At 35.8% G+C, this 20,340-nt stretch overlaps 3 protein-coding genes across 5 annotated transcripts in view; all 3 read left to right on the top strand.

Moving 5' to 3' along the window:
* Positions 1-1,644: 1,644 nt before the first annotated feature.
* Positions 1,645-8,762, top strand: LOC110837605 (hexosaminidase D). Of its 2 annotated transcripts, XM_022079907.2 has the most exons (11): positions 1,645-2,017; positions 2,101-2,155; positions 2,236-2,448; positions 2,821-2,985; positions 3,115-3,298; positions 4,067-4,141; positions 4,318-4,513; positions 6,001-6,168; positions 7,168-7,278; positions 7,685-7,771; positions 8,472-8,762. In XM_022079907.2, exons 1-11 carry the CDS (start codon positions 1,989-1,991, stop codon positions 8,665-8,667), a joined length of 1,479 nt encoding a protein of 492 aa, XP_021935599.1. In that variant the 5' UTR covers positions 1,645-1,988; the 3' UTR covers positions 8,668-8,762. The 2 variants fall into 2 exon arrangements, with proteins under 2 accessions (XP_021935599.1, XP_021935600.1); XM_022079908.2 differs by lacking the exon at positions 2,236-2,448.
* Positions 8,763-11,099: 2,337 nt separating this feature from the next.
* On the top strand, positions 11,100-12,803 carry LOC147874994 (uncharacterized). Its single transcript, XM_087342579.1, has 2 exons — positions 11,100-11,439; positions 11,545-12,803. The coding sequence occupies exon 2, from the start codon at positions 11,568-11,570 to the stop codon at positions 11,922-11,924; it is 357 nt and encodes a 118-aa protein (XP_087198705.1). The 5' UTR covers positions 11,100-11,439; positions 11,545-11,567; the 3' UTR covers positions 11,925-12,803.
* Positions 12,804-14,673: 1,870 nt separating this feature from the next.
* LOC110837606 (uncharacterized) overlaps positions 14,674-20,340 on the top strand; it is a 94,577-nt gene continuing 88,910 nt past the window's right edge. For both annotated transcript variants that reach the window (XR_015533578.1, XM_022079910.2), the window contains exons 1-5: positions 14,674-15,423; positions 17,029-17,550; positions 18,260-18,460; positions 18,541-18,702; positions 19,346-19,668. Coding sequence is in view for 1 of the 2 variants with exons in the window: in XM_022079910.2 (XP_021935602.1) it covers positions 17,463-17,550; positions 18,260-18,460; positions 18,541-18,702; positions 19,346-19,668 (774 nt within the window). In the remaining variant the exon portion in view is untranslated. The remainder of the gene's footprint in view (positions 15,424-17,028; positions 17,551-18,259; positions 18,461-18,540; positions 18,703-19,345; positions 19,669-20,340) is intronic.

Here is a 20,340-nt window from a genome sequence, read left to right as displayed (position 1 = left end):
TTCCCATGTTAACTAGGTGCATAACTGACTTAAGGAACTGATATATTTTTTAGGGATTTGTGTAAGATATAATGCACCAGATAGTAGTACTTTTATGCTTTAATTTTCTTTAAAGGAACTTCATGTCTCACAATGGACATTTGCGGTATTGGCAAAGGTGTATTAACTTCTCTGTCTTTTTCCTCTGACCAAACAGTTTAAGTTACACATTTTCTGGACAGGAATAGAAGAAATAATTACTGTTTTTGTAGATTAATGCTTTTATTTTCAAATTCACAGTTGCTTCAGTGGTTGTGTAACTACTGAATTCAGTACTGGAGTTGCCCATTATTGCTCCTAATCTAAGTTTTACTGTAGTACATTTTGGTTCTTTTAGTTATGAAGACATGTATTTGAGTTAAAAGAGTTGTTGATTTTATGTGTTCTGATATCTAGACGGAGAAGAAAATTCTACACAATTTCTGTGTGATTTGCTTTGAATAAAGAAGTTCAATGCAGAAGATATTGTTCAGTATAGGAACATATAGAATGGAGGTAAGAAGTGGAATCCTGAAGAAGGAATAATTTTGTTGTCTGAAACTTTGTTAACCACCTACTAGAACATAGTGTCACTGCAGAAGACCACAATATCCTTTCCATTATTTAGTTCAAATGGCTATTATAATACAAAATCTTTCCATCTTTTTTCAGATCTGCATATGCACTTTCTTCCTGTAAGTTTATATTTAAATGTTTTGGAAGGGGGATGTGCAAGGGAAGTGTGGACCAGGAAGAACTGTTCCTGTCACAAAGAATGTAAAAGTATTCCACTGGAGTAAACATATGTTTCAAGTGTATAGTTTCAAATCAAATTTACAGGTATTAACCATTTGAAGTCAAAGTCAATTTAAATAACATTTAACAGCCAGTTCTTACTGCAAAGAAAACTGCCTTCATTACAAAAATCAATAAGTTAGTGGCATGACTCTGAGAATCATACACCCATAAACATAATTTGGCAGAATGCATAGTTATTGATTGTTAAAGCAGATGGTGTATATACCACTGGGATCTGTAGGCGATAATGAGAATATGTTCTATGTCATCCCAGTTTTTCTGAGATGCTGCGTTCATGAGTACATTTAAGGGATGAGTCTGACATCCAATAATTCTGATTATGTCATCCAGAATTGTTATTGTTTACGTGTTTGGTATTTAGAATGTGTTATTGGCGCAGAGAGTGTTTTTTTTAAATTTTCCCTTCAAAGGCAGAGCCTCCAGTACATAGCTTGTATTTACAAACTCCATTGAATGTCATGGTCGAATGAACAGCACCTCTAATTCGGATTCCGAGGTCAAATTGGCCAGAAGGCTGGGTTTGTAGACAAGTTTCCCTGGTTTTCCTCCGTGCAAAGTCTGGAATAATACAATAAATTAGGCCATGACCGCTTCCTTCCACATATTTTCGAATTATATGCGAATCATTCGAAACTAATGGCCGCATTACTGTGAAAACAATAAATAAACAAGCAGAAGATATTGATAGTTTGTTTAACCCAAACCTTTGTATTTAGCGCCCAGGCGCAATTACGTCACTGGGTTTGGCCTGCATACCCGTCTGCATGGTTGCCATCATTCAAATATGTTTATTTACATTGTTAATTTTTTTTTAATAACAAGTGTTTGCGTTGACATATTACGTACAGTAATCAAAATACATAGTTTTGTGTAAGAAATAGAAGTTATAGCAGAGCTTGCTGAATTCCGTTAATTCTGTTTTATATAAATTCAGGACGGGATAACTTTGATAGGAATAGGCAGATAACATTTGTAGAATCTGGTGACAAGAGTGTCAGCGTTTTATTGATAACGATATACATTATAATTGTTTTGAGTTTGTGTTTTGTGATAATTAGAATGTAATTATAAAAGTGCCGAAAATCATGATACCGAAAGATGTAGATGTCACGAAATAATTATTGTAAATATGGACCAAAGTAAAAAATACAATGGAAACATTAACTTCCGTCTCTCATAGGTACAATATCCAAATTCTTGAGGTGTTTGGTAGCATATGAGTTTTATTAACTTAGAAATTAAGGAAGTGTAATTTCATTTCAGGCTTATTCACTTAGATTTGAAGGGTGCACCACCCAAGATAACGTACTTGGCTCAGGTGAGAATACACTACACAGGTAAGAATACACTTCTTAATTCAGTTTTGGCCATTGTCTAAAACAGTTGTGAATATTACAGCTATTTCCATTACTTCGTGAATGGGGAGCTACAGGTTTACTGATTGAATGGGAGGATACTTTTCCTTATGTTCGAGATCTTACATTAATCGGTTCTAATGGGCCATGTCCAGCTGGAGCATATACAGCTGAAGAGGCTCGTGAATTACTGAAACTTGCAGGGGATGCAGGTCTGGCAGTAGTTCCACTTGTACAGACCATAGGACATCTTGAGGTAATATTTGCTGTGTATGTTAGTGACTGCAATTTTTATTTTTAGAAAGTAGCAGAACAGAATTAAGTTGCAGTAACTCCATATTTTATGCTTTAAAATTGAGAGCCCTGTATGAAATGGCAAAGCACATATGATGTTTTTGAGACTGAACTTGGAGCAAAGCATCACACCACTGTTAGATACTGATATGAAATACTTAACATATTTTCTTCTTGGTTTTGAAGGCTGCATTACTATTTCTAAACATTTGAAGGTGCTGGACTTTAAAGCCACGTAGGCCACTTATTTCGTTCTTCATTCAAGGTAAGAGACCATGTTTCAGAATCACACAAGACAGCAGGCAAAATTATTGTTTTATATATCCTGTTGCAGTTTGTTCTGAAGCATGACAAGTGGCGTGCATTGCGTGAGGTAGAGGCATACCCCAGTTCCATGTGTCCCTCACATCCAGAAGCTCTGTCAGTTGCCACATCACTAATAAAGCAAGTTGTTGAGTTCCATCCAGACATTCAGTATTTGCATATTGGAGCTGATGAGGTATATAAACATTACTGTCAAGTATCCAGGTTTTTGTGAAATCTTGTTATGTAATGCTCTTTTATTATGAAAATATCATCTATATGTGGAATTCTGTAAAGTGTTATTTTATTTTGGCTTTTCCATCAGGTTTGGCACATGGGACTCTGCCCAGCCTGTTCTCGACGCATTGAAAATAGCAAGTGTGGGCGTGCACAACTTTTCCTGGAACACGTGGTTGCAGTTGCTCAGTATGTACGTGAGGCTTTTCCCTCTCTGCGTGTGATCATGTGGGATGACATGCTGCGTGCTGTTGACACATCTATTTTGCTTGGTTGGTATATCGTCATAACCCAGACTGTCTCACACTTTGAAGACTTGATTCTTCCTTTCCATATTTGAGACTGTAAGTGGAATGGCATTATTTTGTCTAATGTTTTTAAGGTAACTTATGAATTCAGTGTGTGGGATGTGGCAGACTGTTGGATTAAAATGTTGAGATTGCAGGCCAAATTTCTTTTCTTTCATGTCACTCACTGAATATGTAGAAAGAAAATTGCTCTCAAAACCTGTCAATAAATGATATATTTGACCTTTCTGTTGCCAAGAGACAAAGAGAAATTGAAGGAAGAAATATAATCTTAAGGAAACTGTACTTCATATGTCTTTGATATGATAGCTAGAACCATTAACATAGGGTTTCTTCAGTCTTTCATGTTTCCTGTCCATTTATTCCATCAATGTAATCTTCCCAGTTTCATATTATTAACACCAAATAATTATGGCATTCGTTACAGGGCCCGGTAAATAAAGTATCAGTGTTTTGGGGTTGTCAGTAATTTGTCATTGCATGTGTGTTGAAGTTTTATAAGTTACTGTGATTGTAGATTATATTATTTGGAACTTAAATCCATGACTGCATATCCTGAGCTTGATTTAATTTTGTGATGACATTTTGACCCTAAGATACATTTTATAGGTTTAGAATACCAATAAAGAGACTTGTACATTGCAGTAGAGGATTTATAACTCATATTTTGTATAATGCAAATTTTTTGGTTTAGCTTGATAATTATGATATGTTTGAGGGGATGTGTTTCAGAGTTCAACTTGGGTCGCTATGTGGAACTCATGGTCTGGCATTATACACCTGCTGAGTGCTTCCAATTAACACCAGGTTATTGTTATTCTTTGTGTCTATAATATTTAACTCTGTATGAGCACAGTCAGAATTCTAGTTTAATTAGTTCCCTAAAATAATAATGACAGACAAATTGTTGTTTGTGAATGTGTGGTAATTCACCTGTTCGTCCCATTATATAGTAATCATTTGTGTTTGGTGTGTTATTGCAGAATTATGGGATAAATATTCTTCAGTGTTTGACAGTGTATGGGTGGCAACAGCATTCAAAGGCGCAACTGGCAGTTGTCAGCTGTTGCCAGTGATTCAGCACCATCTAAGCAATCATGAACACTGGCTTCGTGTCCTCAGCCGTGAAGTGAGCAAGTTCCAGCACTTCAGGGGTGTTGCACTCACTGGGTGGTCTCGGTAATTTTCTGTAGACCAACAATACTTATATTCTTGCCTTTCTCTGCTGTTGTGTATGTTGTAATGAATAATGAATTGGAAAGGATACTGAAAGAAGTGATTATATCATAATTTAAGATACTATCCTGGCATTTGCCTTTGCCTTTAGGGACCCAGGAAAACCATGAAAAATCTTAGTTAGTGTACCCAGACTCTAGGCTGAGATTTGAACCTATGACCTACTGAATATGAAGCAGAGTGCTTATTACTCTGCCATGGTGGTCAGAGCAAATGTAGTAGTATCTGATGGTCAGGCACTTAGATAGTGTTTGATTCTTCTAAGGCTCTCTGGTCTGTATTCGGTCCATGGCCTCCTTAATTCTCCTCTTCCATTCGGTCCTCTGTTAGGTCCGTCTGTCCGAGGTTTTGACTGAGGTTTTGAAACATCTTCCTTTTTACGGTGCAAGGTTGTTAGCCTTGCGACCAACCCCCAACCTGGAGGACCAGGGTACCTGTCTTAGTCTGACCTCTCCCCCACGACCAATCTGGCTAGGGAGGCCGTACCAGTAGCTGTGCTACTGCCAGCATAACTCTTGGGATCACTGAGGTACTCAAGCCCCACCACCACGACAAAGTGCAGGTACCATTAAGTGGGGATTGTGTGATTCAGTAATGATTTAAAGCAACATGTCTTGGGTCCAAGTATGTTCAGTAAACAGGATTTTTAACACTTAGGATGTTCACCAGATGAATGTTCAATTTTCAGTATTTACGCCATTATCACTAAAATCGTAGAAGTCTGTTTCACATTTTTCATACTGAGATTTGAAATCAGCACAGACCAATGCAAGTAATACAACAAGCTTAATTTGTTTATGAAGATCTTGATATGTCACATTTTACAGCTTGGCCTCATAGCTTAACAGAAATCTGTAAATGAAATGTGTTGTACCTTCATAAGGTAACTCATATAAAACATATGTAGATGGAAGTGACATATGAGATACCTTGTCACAAATAGGCAAATGGCTAAAGAGATGTTAATGACACCAACATGATAAAGGAACAACTGACATATTGCATATGGTAAGAATACTCTTCTTTTATCAAAATGCAATATCTTCATACACCATGAAGCCAGTATTTGACCTTTTTTTATAGTTATGAAACATTGTCTCGCTCTGAGGGGCAAAAACACAAATTAAAAATATTTAAAACTGTATAATTTTTGGACTCGAGTATAGAATGGGCAATTCCTCATTTTGCCTATTTGTTGATGTATACAACATTACACCAGGGAATAAGATGTAAATACCATGGGCTCTGAAATGTGGGGAGTCAGAAGTCTTTTTTCATTTTCTGAGTGTGTTGTGAGAACTGATGGTATGCAAGTCATGGTCTGTTTTATAAACAAGTATGTAAAGTGAATTTAAGTGGTGATATGAAGTTTTGAAAAGATACATACATTTTACTTCAGAAAAGGAACTGTTCCTTTTGTATGTTCATAGGTATGACCATTATGCAACACTATGTGAGCTTCTGCCAGTTGCCATTCCCAGCTTAGCACTTTGTCTGAAGGTGTGGTTGGCTGGAGCTTACAGTGGAGATTTGCACATTTCAGTAGCAAAAGATTTGGGCTATATGGACACACCACTTGTCCTGAATCCCTATCCCAGGTAAGGCTCTGCTATTTACGTATTAAAAATAGACCCAAAACTGGGAGTGTAATTATTACAGGGATGTGGGTAGAAATGAAGTTGTTAATTGATATTTTAGTATATTCATACCTAAGGAGAAAAGAAGTCTAGGAAGACCCTGAAGACATGGCTTAAAAACTGTTAACAGGCCATGTGGTATGATGATTAGTTACATTTCTTTGTTTGTATTGCTTTCAGTCCAGTACCATTGGTGTTTTGTGTATAACACATTTCACAGAATTTAGTACTTCTCCTTATGTTAATAGGTTAGGTAAGTTATTGCCTGCACTGCCTTCAAAATCCTGTTTCCATTTCCCATTAGACCTGCTGTTATTCTTCACCTTGTAGGTTTATAAACTAATGTCATATTCGGTCACCTGTGTATACACATTCTCTGTATGTGGTCTTTGCATACTGCTATATGTAATAAACTCTATTATCTATTACTAGTTTCTCATGAACAGAATTTCAGTATTAATTTTTTGTGTCATGTACATTCAGCTAGAGGTGTTAGAAAATTCTAGATTCTGCTCTTCCTTTCTTCATCTTCATTGTTGGTCAGGTACGTTTACTACAAATAGTACTGACATAATACCTAAACTGTTGGTACATATTTGGAATAACAATGTGCATAAGTGGATTTATCTTTTGTAAACAAATTTCTGAAATCAGTGCATTATGAATTTAGTATATTTACTACAAGGAGAAGTATGCTGTGAGGAAACAACCAAACTGTTGTCATGGTTGTCATATAAATAAATTTCATAAAGTATTACCTAAACTTTATTTCTGTTATACATAACAGGACTATGTACAATTGTCTTTTAATTTTGTGACTAATGTAGGATAATTTCGCATCTTATTTCTTTAAGTAAATGATTGTTATTCAAAACTTCATTTATTCTGAATTTACTTTCAATTTAAATTTCTAGATACAAATTAGAGGTCTTATTCCTTTATTTTATGTTATTATTATAGGCCACAGCCTGTTCCCCAACAGCTCAGTTTTCCTGGCTGGAAAGTACGTGTTGGCGTTGAGTGGTTTTCCAATCTGCGCCTAAAGTACCGTAGCATCGTTGAGAGTGATCAGTGAGTATTGCATTTTCTTCAGTTTAAAATTATGCAGGTTTATGTGTAACTAAAATACAAAAAATAATTTTTCTCAAAAAACAATGGCATAGATAAGTAATAAATAACAATAATAGCATATCCAGTATATTAGTGCAGAAACAACATAAGTTGCAATGAAAAAGAAAATTATTGTGAAAGATTAAAAATACTAAAAGTTTAGTGAAACAAGACTGGAACTCCATGCTCTTTCTCTTTCATAGTAATATAATCAGATGTTCTTATCGCAATAACAAATCACTCAGAGTTTTTCCCCCCGTCTCTCTCCTGGAAAATTTGTGGTTCCTGACTTGTGTTGTCTTGGAAATCATTGATTCAATTATAAGCTCAACAGTTCACTGAACTTAACTACTGTTGTTTATTTTAGAGTTGAAACTTGGTTCAACCCTTGGCAGATTCAAAATGGATTTACCAATCCCATGCAGATTGAAAGTCTGATTCCTGCTTTCAATGAGTAAGTTTTACTGTTTCCTGAATTTATACAATTGGGTGTATTTGCTTGTATGCACAATACCATGAAATAAGATATGTTATTTATATATAATTTCCTAAATATAAAAAGTTTATGAGCATGATACATAGGTTCTCCACATTTAACACATATAAGTAATTGATTATTTTAGTTTCTTATAGATTAGGTGTAAAGTGTAAATTTGTTGGAATAAAAACTGTTTTAATTGGTAAAATGTGCCCAAGATATGTATGCAGTGTGTAGAAGTATAGAATTGGTTCCACCAGATTTAGACATTAGCATCCTAATAAAGAATGTACTGAGAAATTCTGCTGTGTTCATTCATATTCTTAATCCAAACTGAGATTATATTCAATCTCTGAAAATGTAATTGTGTTTTGGGTACTGTAATACAGCGTGCTATGTTATTTAATTAGGGTACTATCATTCCTGTAAGGTCCGAATCTTATTTGCTGTTTCAAACACTGTAATCTACATAGCAAACTATACAGAGTATGAATTCTCAGTCCTGAATGGTTTGACTTAATGAAGCTGTCATGTAACATAGACTTCTAAATCAGCTGTCTGTTATAATAGAATTGAATAGTGATTCAGACCTCTACTATTCTTGTTTCTAAAAACGGATTGAATTGACTAAAACATTTTTTAATTTTTATACTTTTAAACTTTACGTATTTCGCAGCCTGCTTTTTGAATTTGCATCATTGGAGGGTTACATGAGAGTTCATCTGGAAGATGTGCTACAAATACCAGCAATGGAGGAATGGATTGGTACATTGGTGGAGCCCTTGCGCATTCGCCTACGCCAGTTAAAGAAGGATGCAGAGGCTCAGATGCTGCTGGGAGCCCGTGTACGAGGCTATGACACCCTTCTCTGATTTGATTGTAGCTGCCACATCTGGCATCAGTCATCAACATCTGTGCTGGCGATGGTTTATATTACTTCAAATATAGCAATTCTGGTACAAAGCTATGAATGATATATGCTTATTACCATGTTCAAATACAATGGACTCTCCCCAGCTGGCACCCTCTTAACTGCAGTCTGACTTTAATTGCCATATTTTGTAATCTTCACATTTCAAACATGATTCAATAATTCTTCATAAACATTACATATTTAGTTCTGTTTCAGACTGCCACCAGTGTACACCATTTCACAGGACTTTTGATTGATGGTATTGAAATTTTTAATATTGTGCACTCTTGTTTTGCAAAATGGGCCAAAAAAAAGAGTAATGTTTGGTTATCTATAATTGATAAATTATTGTCATGCTAAGTAAATAACACTGTACTGAATTTTATTACCTTTCATTTATATATAATTCTTCCAATGAAGAATATAACTTTGGAATAACCAGCCTACAACTTGGTCGTGTTTGTGCCAGTTAAGTGGGAGTCCATTGTGCCATAAAGTTCTCCACTAACTAATCTAACTCCATGAAGCATTGTTCTTCTTGAGAAGCTAATAGTTGTTCATTTGGCCAAGGAATTCCCAACCTGATGTGGAACGCAGTGGTTCATTATTACGTATACAACAGCCTACCACTGGATTGAATCCTCAGCCATGTGAATCCAGTTTACATCCCCATATATTATTTCTTTAGGGTCCATTTTAATATTATCCATATGGGTCATAACAAAATGTTCATTTCTTCTGAACCATAGTATTATAACTATATGTTACAACTGATAATCCGTTCTGGCAGGTAAGTACAAGGGATAATATCTTTTATTAATAATATTTTTATAATAATTAAATGTATTTCTTAATTCTGCTTTAACCAGTTCCTTAAACTATATTTGTAGAGTTCCAAAGGAACCCTATTAGTTAGCCTGCCCATCCATCTTCTCCCTGATTGAACTGCAGACATGAATATTAGAGACACTAATTGGCCAATTTTTATACAACTTCCACTTTTAACTTCCTTTGAAGAGCAGTACCATATGACTACCATGTGCATTTGTAAGATGGGAGCAATGCTAATACCATAGACATTGGAGCTGAAATTTTGTGTGGTGATAGGGCTTTGAAAAGTAAACAAATTTTTATTTTTGGAAAAATTTGGAGATGCATAAACCATTTTGTTGTGAGGTTGGTAACAGGTTCCAAAATCATTAGCAGTGCAAGTGATTTTAAAACTAGCACTGCCTTATTCTTTGGAACTCTTAAATGCATTATGCTGATGAGAAGTAAGTTTAGCGCTTGTTTTATTTATAGGATTTGAGACTTTCGCTGTGAGTACAACCAATAAAATCTTCTCGGACAATCGGCTACGGTAACCAGTTGACGCAGCTGTTTGCCCAAGATTTTATTGATTGTTTTATTTACTTTGTCAGGTCAAGTATTGTATATGTTGAGGGTTTAGTACATACTTTACCTGGAGTTTAAATGGTGCTTATTTGGTTAACCTGTCAGTCCCAGAGGATGTAAATCGGTTTAAGTGACATGAAGGCAGAAATGATGAGTTTTAAATTCATAAAAAATGCTCACTTAGACGAAAGAAACTAATTGTTACGTCATCTGTTTACTTGGCATTGTGTTACATTACTGCCGTCAACAATCCACTTTCGTTATTGCAGAAAGAGCTGAGCTGTGAATCGCTTGTAGAAGAAGTGTGGCGTGGACTAGATAATTTTGTGCAGGTAAAAACGTTTTAGAATATCACAAGTACTTATCTTATATAAGAATTATTATATTAAATTTCATTACATTACAGAGACGTATTTACGTCAGATTCTCCGGAACCGTGGTTCCACTGTCAACTTTATTTTTAATACAATGTCAAATTAACAACAGGCAGTCACATCCGAAAGATAGCCAATTATTTTGAGTATCCACACAACGGTTGTAATATGTGTATACAGAATGCAAGGTACTTAACTATATGGAATTTGTTGGTGTCTTTGGGACGAAGGAAAATGGCAGGGGCGTTGTTGAGCCCAACAACAACAATGGAAGTCCTTTTCGGTGTTACGGCAAAGGTCGTAGCCGGTAGGGGCGGATACGGCTTATGTGGCACGATTGAAAGAAGGGGGTTGACATGTGCGGAATTAGTTGGGGTAAAATGAGGGAGGTTAAGGTGTGGGTTGGATACCGTTGAAGGTCTACTTAAGACTTTTGTTTTCGACAAATTTATTTCGGAGGATAAAGCGTATTAAATATTTTAAAATTGCCCATTGCAAAGAACGCACAATGGAACTGTATTCCGAGACAGAATACTCTTTCCTGACTCGCAAATGCTTTTGGATATCTGTGATTAATACCAACATTATAACAAATGGGCATCTGAGTCTTGATCGGTCCGACCAGCGAATTCTTAGCAGCTAGCAACATCCCTTGTCCCTTATTTAAGTTATGTTATTTGTGGTTCCTACGGGAGTTGTAATTATCCGCGATTAGAACCAATTATCAACCAGATGCGTAGTTATTGTGATGTTGGTATTAATAGCTGATACTCTTATACAGTCATTTAGTTTTATAGCGATATATTACGCATAGAGTTCGTACATGTCGATAGAAATAGTTATCGAAAATTCTTGATCATTACAATATGTCACGCTGAATGACAAAGTCTTATGGCAACGTAACATCACGGGAGTGACATGAATTTTTATCATGGAGTAATACATTAAGATAAATCTAGAAGGTAAGTATAATATATAAAATATTTGCATTGTAATACTGCAAGAGGACTTTAGGTTGAAAATACTACTTTGATTAAAATGAAATGTCAAATGTAACAAATCTTCAGGTGAAAATCAACAGGCGGCAAGAATGAACTTTGAAAATGCAGGACACTTGTCGCCCGTTTCATCAGTGCTGGGACTGGGTGGAGCATTTCAGAAGGGGTTGGTTTTTCTACTAAAATTAGCATGGAACTCCCGATTTCGCCTTCCAGTTCTCATTACAGTGGGATTTATGGTTCTTGATGTAAGAATGCAACTCGAGGTGAACGTGGACATAGAGGTTAGACATATACATATCCAAGATGATGATGATGGAGAAGAAGGAGAGGATGGTGATGAAGAAGATGATGAAGATGTCAGTAATGTCAGTGGTATCAGCCACATCAGTGGTGTTGAAAATGTAGTAGAAGAGGATTCTGAACTGGAAGAAAATATTGCCGTATGAACACACAGGTTAAATATTTTAATTGTTACTAAAATCTGATTACTTTTTGAAGTATTAGTGCATTGATAACTTACACTTTTAAAAAGACAGTGCCATTAATTGTTTTGGTTGGATGCAAGAATCAGAAACTGTATAATGTATTATGTACTAAAATGTCTTACTCTCTAATGCCATTACCTTGATATTTTATTTTTATAAGAAGGTGTGTGTTAAATTCACTTAAATGCACTTCTGCTACATATATTTACATTGAGCCAAGTCTGAAGATTTTTAAATGGAAATCACATTTAAATTTTAAAAAAATATTTAAGATTATTGGAAACCACATAAAAAATGTATTAAGAACAGTAGGTCTAGATCTGAGTATTTGATGTCTTGAAGTTTATAAATAATTTTGTTGGTGCCAGAGTAAAGGAATGTAAGTTAAAAAGATTACAGCTGAAATATGATTGCTGCTTTAGTGCCTGTATCTCATGTAACCTGTAATTTAGCAATAATAGCACTTCGGCCCTAAGTCTGTGTCCAAATTGTATTATTGTATTTGTATATATGCTTTTATAACACAGTATTCCTGATTTGTGAGTGTGTTCTGAAAATTGTTTTTTGGTTTCAACAAAATTCCAAGACCACCATGCCTGATATGTTTGTCAGCTTTTTAAAATATATACTAACAAAATGTAATTCTATCCACATTTTTCAAATAAGGATTATAATGCAATGTGCCCATCATTCATGATAATTTCCATAAGACTCAAGAAAACTGTATATATATGTACATGTGTACACAACATTGCTTGAAAATGAATTATCACCATTGCAATGTACAAGCTTGTAATAGTAATAAAATAACAGGAATAATATTAACTGAAATACATACAATGTGCGTGTTCAATTTTCCTTGCTGTATATCTCAGAGTAGGTTGTTTCTTGTATGTGGTAAGGAGATATGTTTCACAATCACATTTACATAGACTATGTATACAGTTGTCTCCTGGAACATACAGACTGATTGGTTCACCGTATCTTGTGATGGAAATCATGCACCAAAAGTCACATCAACATGTGTCTGTGCAGATAATTTACTGTTGTCCACTTGATGTTGGTCATGGCATCAATGAAGTTAGTCCAGATGTTCTTCTCTTCTCTTTTGTCTCTTCTCTGTAGTTCTTGTTTTAACATGTGTGGGTGGCAGTATTGTCAGTGTTCTGAAGTTCTGGATGAGAAAGGTTAATTGATATAGTCTTTAGGTAGTGAACTTGGATATTGACAAGAGTGTCTTCAAATATACATTTGCCAGGTTCTGTTTCAGGTGGTTTCTGTCTAATGATTCCAAACTATCTGAATGCTGTGAGAATCAGGCTAATCTGTACTCGGAAGAAAGTCATGACTGTTTCCAAAGACAGTTGCTCAATCTTTTCAATATCTTACATGGCCTTGACCACTCCATTGCTCTGTCTTTGATATGAATATGAATGTCAGAATGACTTTACTACCTTTACTGCGTCTTTCTCATGGCGTGATTACTGTACATTGTTGACAGCAGTCACAGCATATGTTCCTACATCAACTATAAAGAGTATCTGTAACTAAATCCAGCTCCTGCTTGTGGACCTGCATGTATGATGTGCCAATAAGTAGTCATATTTAAAATGGGCCCCAAAATTAAAATTCTAGAAACTTTTTCAAAGACCATCTTCAAAAGTAAAATTTTCTTATAGAATTTGAGTATGTTTGTTGAAATGTATACTTTGTGATATGCACCACTGATTGATTTTGGTACTAACTCCATGGAACAGAGTTCTGAAGAAGCTGTAACTGATCCAGTCTAGAATGTTAATGGGAAACAAAGATGTATTATTGTGTTTGCATGAACATGCCACCAGGCTGTATCCTGAGGTGAAAGCAGTCCACACCCTCCCTCCCTATTTCCTTAAAATCGGTTTAATTTCAATACCTAAGTATTCTAAGTGGTAATTTCTGTCCAGGCTTTCACCCAAAACTTTTTATGCATTTCTCACTTCTCCAGTGTGTACATACATACATATTTTCTTACATTCCATGGATCCATAAGATAGTCAGATAACAATAGGATGTGGAAAAAGTCATAATGATAATACAATACATATTATAAAGTACAATTCATACTATTATATAAATTTCACATAATACAAAGGGTTCACCTAAAGTAATGATAAGTGCTACATTAACACCCATCTCATACTCAATGATATTAAAATACTAATAATAATGTGGTGAGTGCAAATTGATTGATTGGACTGAATAAGTAGTCGCTGACGTTCGTTAGTAGGAGCAACGAGAAATGAGAGACTTAGTAGCTAAGGTAGGTAATTTAATTCAAGAACATAAAATACCAGCAGAAATGTAATGACAAGGTACAAGGAATGCCACCACATTGTATAACCCCGAGCAGTTATCGTGGGCGAACAAGACTGCTATTAAGTATATGATTAAAAATTACATATTCAACTGCGGGTTCTCATAATAACATCTCATTATTTTAATTAATTTTATCATAGCTATAACGTACTATTTATTCCTGGTTTAATTAACGATGCTTTCAGTTGGTAATATATTACGTAGAACGGCTATTGAAAAATGGATTGGAAGAAATATAGAACTAAAGAAATTTAAATCCCTGTCGTGTTCGAATTTTGAGCAGTTCATTCATACATTTTCTTGAACACTTTTACTTATGATGTGCAGTTTCGCTAAGTGAAGTATCACTTGTACGCAAGTTGGCGGCAGTGCGTTATGTGCAGAGGAAATGGCTAGAGGACCAAAGGGTATAAAAGTACACCATGTTCCTTTAAATTACACAAATTAGGAAACGTAGGCTTGGCGTAAAATTTATGGTGCGTTGTCACTGTTGTTACTTCTAGGTTTTCAATTCGTAAATGATAACTTCTTATGTTCTTTCGTAAACAGAGTGAGAAAGCACCTCAATAGAACTGATAAAAATCTGTTCTGCTCTTCTCGAATTATGAAATGACTCAGTATAAAATTCCATTACACATCTTTATTTGGAACGCCGTAAGACTTGAAGAAAAAAGTATACAGGACACATAATTTGTGCTTCGGGATCCTTTACAGCTTTTGCTCGAAACATGTTTTTCTCCGATAAATATTTATCGATTTTAACCAAAATGTGAATGTGTAGGTAGATTTTAGTTTAGTTTAGTAATGGCGAAGCTAATATATGCTGTTTTTAAACTTTTCGTTGCAAACTCACCAACCAGTTAATCAAGAAAATTTGTTTTTGTTATTTTGAAACATTGGCAAATTTAGTGTTTTCTAATATTACAGTTGTGGAGGACTTCGAACCTTCATTTCAATTCAGATACTCAGATAGATATTGAAAGATGTCTGTCGTCTGGGATGTAGAGCCGTGTAGCCTGGTAGAAGTTTACCAACTTTTCAGAGGCCCTTGCTGTCTCATGAGAATCTCAATTCCTACTCCGAGAGATGTTTGTTCACTCAGGTAGGCTCATTGCATTAAATTTGTACTCTTGATCCTCTCTGACGGAGGTGATAAGGACACACGAGATCACGTAGCTAGTCTTTCATTCAAGTAAGCCGCAGGCGGTCCTGACTGGAGAGCTTCATTAAATGTTGCCATGGAAACACGATGAGTAGGAAGTGAAGCAACATTTCTTTATTTCCGTTCTTATTTCTTTATTTAAACCCAGTTACCTAGGGAGCCAACGATCTGGTACGGCTTAAGGCTGAAGCTAGGTACAGCAAAGCATGCGTCCTTACTGTAACAGTGGCACACCATCCATTTTAAGTTGATCGGTACTGAGTTAAAGAGTTGACAGTGGAACCACGGTTCCGGAAAATTTGACGTAAATACGTCTATACGGAAAGGAAGTTTATATATTGGCTTTAGTCTAAATATTTCCTTTATATCCGCTTTACAATTGAGTAATGTTTGATTAAGACTTTGCTTATTTAACTTGAATTAGTTACGCTTAAGATGGGTCTGTGGTAGATGAATGTAATGTAAGGTAAGGTAACTATGTAGGTAACCATTGTTTGTTTATTTGTTGATAAACAGATGACGTTTCCAAGGTAACATAACAATGAAGTTACACTTATTCCTTTCACTTATTGCCGAATGACACTGACCCGAAAATATAGACGTATTTACGTCAAAAAATCATGTTGATATCTGTAGGTATTTAATTACTCTTTTTCAACTGCATTCTTAGAACTATAAATATAATATTTCTGTTAAATGTAATTGTCAAGCCTCATGCTTTGTGCTTCGGCAAACGCTGGAATGGAAAGTTAAATCATGTTACTAATTTTTCCTTTCACATCACCCCCTCGACTCGCTAGACGTGAAAATCACCGTCACTAATTCAAGGTTAAATACAATATAATATTGGGGGGGGGGGGGATCTTACCGAATAGTAGGAATTTATTTACGAACTCTGTTTCTTCCAATTCTCGTTCTAGTTGGAAATACTACAATCACTATGTACAAAGAGGTGTTATACATAATTGTGATAAGAAATAAGTAATTTTGTGATTGTCATTACCAACGGAATAACACTTCTTATTCAACGGGTATATATATATATATATATATATATATATATATATATATATATATATATATATCTACTAGAAGGTTGTTAAAATGAATGAGCAATTTTATTATTCATGTACAAGTTACTAAAAGAATTCAGATGGAAAGCAAATATGTAGTCTACTTTTGTCAAATGCTCGGATGTATTTAAGTCTGTATCTTCTATTGCACCAAACTACGCGACTGAGGGTTTCTCATTTTGCATAATAGTTGGGAGGAGGGGGGTTCTGGATTCGAATATCGATTCGGAGGTCCATATCCTGTTCAAATTCTTGGTGCTGTTCATAAGTCCCTCCATATTAAAGATAGGATAATGCCTTAAAATAGACAATCATCACTTCCTTCTACAATATTCCCAATTAATTGCCGGTTTTTAAATCACTGTCTTACTAAACATTGTTTTATAACTTAAGCAGTTGAGAAATCGATACATAAATGATATGAACGTTCTGGTGTTACAAAGTAGGCTATACCAGTATCTTTACCTTCCAGCATACAGACGGACAGACGAACAAACAAAAGGACTGGTCGATTGTATATTATATGTTATGTAAATACATCTTTTCGGCTGCAAAGGAGATTTGGCGTATAATGAGATGGGAAAATGACGAATGGTGAAGCGCCCATGACAACCGATATCCGGGCCGAGATTAGAACCGGATATTTTCTGAATACAATTCGGAAGCGTTGTCGCTACGTTAACCTGTTAAAAATTGGAAGAACTGACGTACGTGTAGAACGGATACAGGATCATTACTTTGGACAACGTGTTGCAATCAAGGCTACTGAAGACGCTTCCGTGATGTTTTATCAACGATGTTGATGCGCCACTGTTATTCTTGTGATATTTTCCATTCCCTGGAGTCACCAGCGGTTTATGCAGTGTTATTAAACGTACGTTTACGTGACGTCACGAAGAAGGAGGGATGGTGTATCTGCTCCAGTCTAGATCGTCACTTCAGTTCGTCTTCTTACCTGATTCAGTTCTGGAGTTGCGATTGGCTGCAAATACAGGTAGGCAGTGAACCTTCGCTGTGCTGAACTCTGTTATTTATAGTTTTTCCATGATTGTTTGGCGACTACGACAAATCACGTATTTTAGTATAAAAAAGATTATTATTATTTGGTATTATCATTGTTGATTGTGATATCTGTTGTCAGAGGATCGATTTAAGTGTGTAGTCTACATAAGCCTAATTCCAATACGCAAACCTCCACCAAAAATGCGTACTTATTAATTAACCTGTACACTGTTACTTCCTATCAATGTTAAATATAAGAACAGATGTGATGAATGGTGTTAACTGTTCCACGGGTGAGAACACATATGGACCGTATTCAAACAAACTCTGTAGACAAGCTCCTGTCTAGGCTAATAGAGAAATGATCTTAATTTAAACTTCGATTTATTCTAGCAAAAGTACGTTTTAAAATAAAGTTTATTGAAATAATGAAATTGCTAGTTTATTATGACAGTATTTTTAATATTATATTAGCATTGACTAGAGTATTATTATTTACTACCGTGGTATCGCATAATGATCGTTTTATGTTTTGAACTCTTACCAACCAAACAAACAGCGAATACATAATTCGCTTTATCACCGTAAGCCGTTCAAGTTCCTTTAGTAGGCAGACCGGAGGCGAAGGAACGAGGACACGACGGAAGGATTTTGTATTGAATCTATGGTGTATATGAAGTATAGGACGTGCTGCTTCTCAGGAGCATCAGTTGGTATGGGCGCGGCAGGGAAGCTGCTTGTTGTGACCCTGGTCGTAATGTCCAGCACTGCTGCAGAAGAGTCCCAAGACCATTCTTCTCACAAGAGACATGCTGTGAATTCTCTGAACAAGCTACTGGACTACATGCTCCAGCCTCGTAGTGTGGTCGGGGACATGATATTCGGAGTCGTTATGGCTAGAGGTAGTCCCAAGTATTTGAAAGTGTCGTTACACTTTGTAAGAAATACAGGATACACACATATTACACATTTTTTTCTGTAGGTCAGCTTGCAGTTTTGAGAAGACATATGATTCAGAGTCGTGGAGGCAAGACGAGGTTACAAGATTTATCCACAGTGTCGCTCCTGGAGCAGAAGTGTGAGCGAGTGTACAAGGAGTACGTGCCCATTAGAGTGCGGTCTGAGACTGATCATTATGACAGAAGTGAGTGAGCATGTCTGGCACCCTTTTTTGTGGTACAGCGTTTTCCCACATGTCTGCACCAAGATTTGTTTATAAATGTCTTATTTTGCCCAGTCCGTGTCGGTACAAGACGATTTTCCATTTTCGGGGCTTGTTCAGGTTACGAACCGTCTGTGGGCTGTTATGAACTTAGAGTTCCATCATGGGGGGTGGGATTTTTTAGCCATCTGAGGGTGTATTAGGACTGTTGTATGGAGGAGGGCGAAAATATGTTCGGTCATAGAAGGAAGAGGAAATATCCAATATTATGGAAATTACATGGCTCAATTTTTGTCACGTAACTGATAAATTGGAGATTTCAGGATTCTAGTGCGGTTTAATGCTAATGTGGATGTTTATTTAGCCTCATCCAACGGATAGAACAGATTTCTACTCTCTTGACCGAACATGAAGACAGAGCCAGTTACCGAAACGTAGTCAATTTTAGAATTCTGATTTTATAATTTTTAAATAACAGCTAAAATGGGTACACAGAAGCCATCGAACTAATCAAACACCCTCTTGATGGAACGCCAACACTCAGCGCGGCTTATCACCGACAGCCATACAGTTATTTGACGTTGTGATAACATTCTGTCTCGTGACATAATTCCCTCGGTTACAGTCATGGATAACATCGTTAGAGAAGAGCTGTGGGAAGTGGACTATCCGTTAACGTTGGGGAAATTGAGGAAGGTTCCTGAACGTAGCTTCGACAAGAGGGTACCTCATGAAAAACCATACAATTTCACCATCGGACAAAGACTGGCAATGTTATTAAGTGGTCGGCCAAACGAAATGCAGTCTGACCACTGCATAAGTCTACTGGTGTCCCCAAAGCTGTGTGGGACCAGCCCCACATGCTGGGACATCATGACGAGCAAAGACGAGGAAACTCATGGTTATTCCCTTACACACAGATTGCTGTACTTACAGATCGCTAGACAGGTGAGAGGACTAATGATAACAAGAGTACGTATGCACTCGGTCTCCAGTTGTCTTGATGATCATTAATTGCACGTACGGATTTCATTTTTGCAAAGCTGTCACATTGTAGCTGTTTATATTTTTTTGTTACAAATTGATAACAATACTTTGCAAGGAAAAATATTCCTAACAAAAATTACATGTGTTAATTGTAATTACATTCGTGCTTCACGCAGTTTTCCTATGATGAGTAAATGAGAAAGTTTGTTATACAGTATACGGTATCCTATATATATATATATATATATATATATATATATATATATATATAGGCCCTATTATGTGAATGTTAATAAAATATTTCACATAATGTGAAAAGAATCACAAGTTGACAGAAATGATTTAAAATACAAATATGGTTCAAGCTACGTCTATGTCATCTGACTAACTTATGGATCCATGGAATGTAATAAAGATGTATGTATGTATTGTGTTTTGTGAACTTTTCAGCATTTGCTTTATACATTTTCCCCATAAAACTGGTGTAAGTTTTTTGACATTAATATATTGCCTTTATAGCAATATGTAGCATTCGTTCATAACTTTATATTTTAATCACCAGTACTATAATAGTATTAGAATATTTATAATCACAATTATTTGATTCATTCTCGCGAGTACATCAAATATCCA

Source organism: Zootermopsis nevadensis, unplaced genomic scaffold, assembly GCF_977971745.1.
Source record: "Zootermopsis nevadensis isolate Lab colony 2312 unplaced genomic scaffold, Znev_1.0 Znev_ptg000003l, whole genome shotgun sequence".
Taxonomy (NCBI): domain Eukaryota; kingdom Metazoa; phylum Arthropoda; class Insecta; order Blattodea; family Termopsidae; genus Zootermopsis; species Zootermopsis nevadensis.
The sequence above is the reverse complement of the archived record's forward strand: the minus strand, read 5'-3'. Positions and strand labels throughout refer to the sequence as shown.